This window comes from Cyprinodon variegatus, unplaced genomic scaffold (assembly GCF_000732505.1).
Source record: "Cyprinodon variegatus isolate N-32 unplaced genomic scaffold, C_variegatus-1.0 Scaffold1052, whole genome shotgun sequence".
Lineage (NCBI taxonomy): Eukaryota > Metazoa > Chordata > Actinopteri > Cyprinodontiformes > Cyprinodontidae > Cyprinodon > Cyprinodon variegatus.
The window spans coordinates 193,175-194,925 of NW_015151505.1; the positions used below are offsets into that span (position 1 = coordinate 193,175).

The window sequence follows — 1,751 nt, forward strand, 5'->3', positions numbered from 1 at the left end:
AAAAAGGAAGCAGCAGACGCGATTTTGCTGCTTTTGCTGCGTCCGGTCTGAACGTAGCATTAGTGTATCCATCTCCAAACAGATATAACATATAACTGATGATAATTGATTTAGACCAATTTAATCATTCAGCTTTAGTGACTCTAAAAACTAAAGTCACCTTAAAACTTCCGCCATACTAGGATATGACCAGGTTTTCATCACAATCATTTTTATTTTTCTGTCCCCCTGAAAAACACCGCGCCCCACCTTTTCCCACCGTGCCCCCCACCTTTCCCTACCACTTCCCACCGTTTGCTGCTGATGACCCAGCTGGACCTTCACATTTGACCCTTTAGTGTAGAGAGGAGCTGTTAATGAAAGACTTGTGTTAAAATCATGATCCCGCCACCACCGTGCTTAGTGCTGATGCTGTTTTCATCAGACATGATTCAGCTTCAAACCTCCAGGTGTTTTTTTCTCGCGCTGCTGATGTTCACTGGTCCTTCTACCATTTCTTCGTTTCTTCGTATTCTCTGATTCCAGCACTTCTCTCTCATTTTTCTTACAGATTTTCAGTGTGCCCTCTCCACTTATTACGATATTCCCATTTTATTTGAAGTTTTATATTTAAAGGGGATTTTACTTTTACCTGGAAGTCCGAAAGGCTTCACTTCTACTATCATTTCTGTGCTTTCTGCAACTTTTTCTCCCTCCTTCTTTTTGGTGGTAAACCCACTTTAAGAGTATTGCTGCCTTTGTGTGGAAAAAGTGTTTGCTTTTACTTGCGTGCACAAACCTGCAGGCTAGCCGCAAAACTATCTACCATTCTGTGCCGGACAAACCCACTCTAAGCGTCTTAGCGCCACCTAAAGGGCTGGAGTTAGAAATGTGTCTTACTATTGTTAAGTAAAGTGTGATTAAAATTGAATGCCTTTGCGATTTGAAAATTGGGTTTTATTAAATTGCAAAATGAAATGAATTGCCCAGCCCTAATTTGAAAACTGTATAATATTCTCAATGATAAAAATATATTTAAAAAATATTATTAATACTTTGTGAGGAACAAGGAGGGAAATATGTTTAGTTTTCTGAGAAATTCTTCAATCCTCTTTAAAATGGCGTTCCTCAGGGTTACTGTTTTCTGACGTTTTATTTGTGAATACGGACCCAGATGTTTATTACCGGGTCATTAAAGCCCAGGGAATAAAATCTGAGTTAATCTGTCTTCATTTTTATCCTTTGAATATCTAAGAATAACATTTGTTCTCTTTGTTCCTGATACAGGATGTGAATTGTGCAACTAAATACAGTAAGTTTTTTTACATCACCATAGGACACTATGTTCTTTGATCATTGATTGTTATACTTGTTTTACTTTGAAGGTTTTTTTTATTATTTTGAAAAGGTTTAGAAGTGCTTACCTTTTTTAATGTGAGATTCTTGTAACAGAAAATATCCCTATTTTCTATATTTTTCTATATCTAGACCTGAATCACATCTAATATGTAGAATATTAAGCCGTGTTAAATCATCTTACAGTTAAACCCAAAACAAGCTGTCTATAACCTTTGCATGCCTGTTTGTCTCTGCAGGTAACTGCATGGACCCTGGGTGGCTGGTGAGCCACAGGTACACCCCCAGCGAACCTGCAGATCTCCAGGTGACAATAGACACCAGACTAGATGATGCAGGACACCTGCAGCCGGTCCTTCAGGCCAACTGGACATTGAAGGACGATGGTGAGTCCGTCTGTCTCCTGGTTTTTAGCA

General features: G+C 38.9%; 1 protein-coding gene across 1 annotated transcript in view; it reads left to right on the plus strand.

Annotated features, from left to right (window-relative positions):
* The window catches only part of il17ra (interleukin 17 receptor A), a 12,789-nt gene that overhangs the window by 2,691 nt on the left and 8,347 nt on the right, over positions 1–1,751 (plus strand). The window contains exons 2-3 of the mRNA XM_015399845.1: positions 1,267–1,291; positions 1,575–1,721. Coding sequence (XP_015255331.1) covers positions 1,267–1,291; positions 1,575–1,721 — 172 coding nt within the window. The remainder of the gene's footprint in view (positions 1–1,266; positions 1,292–1,574; positions 1,722–1,751) is intronic.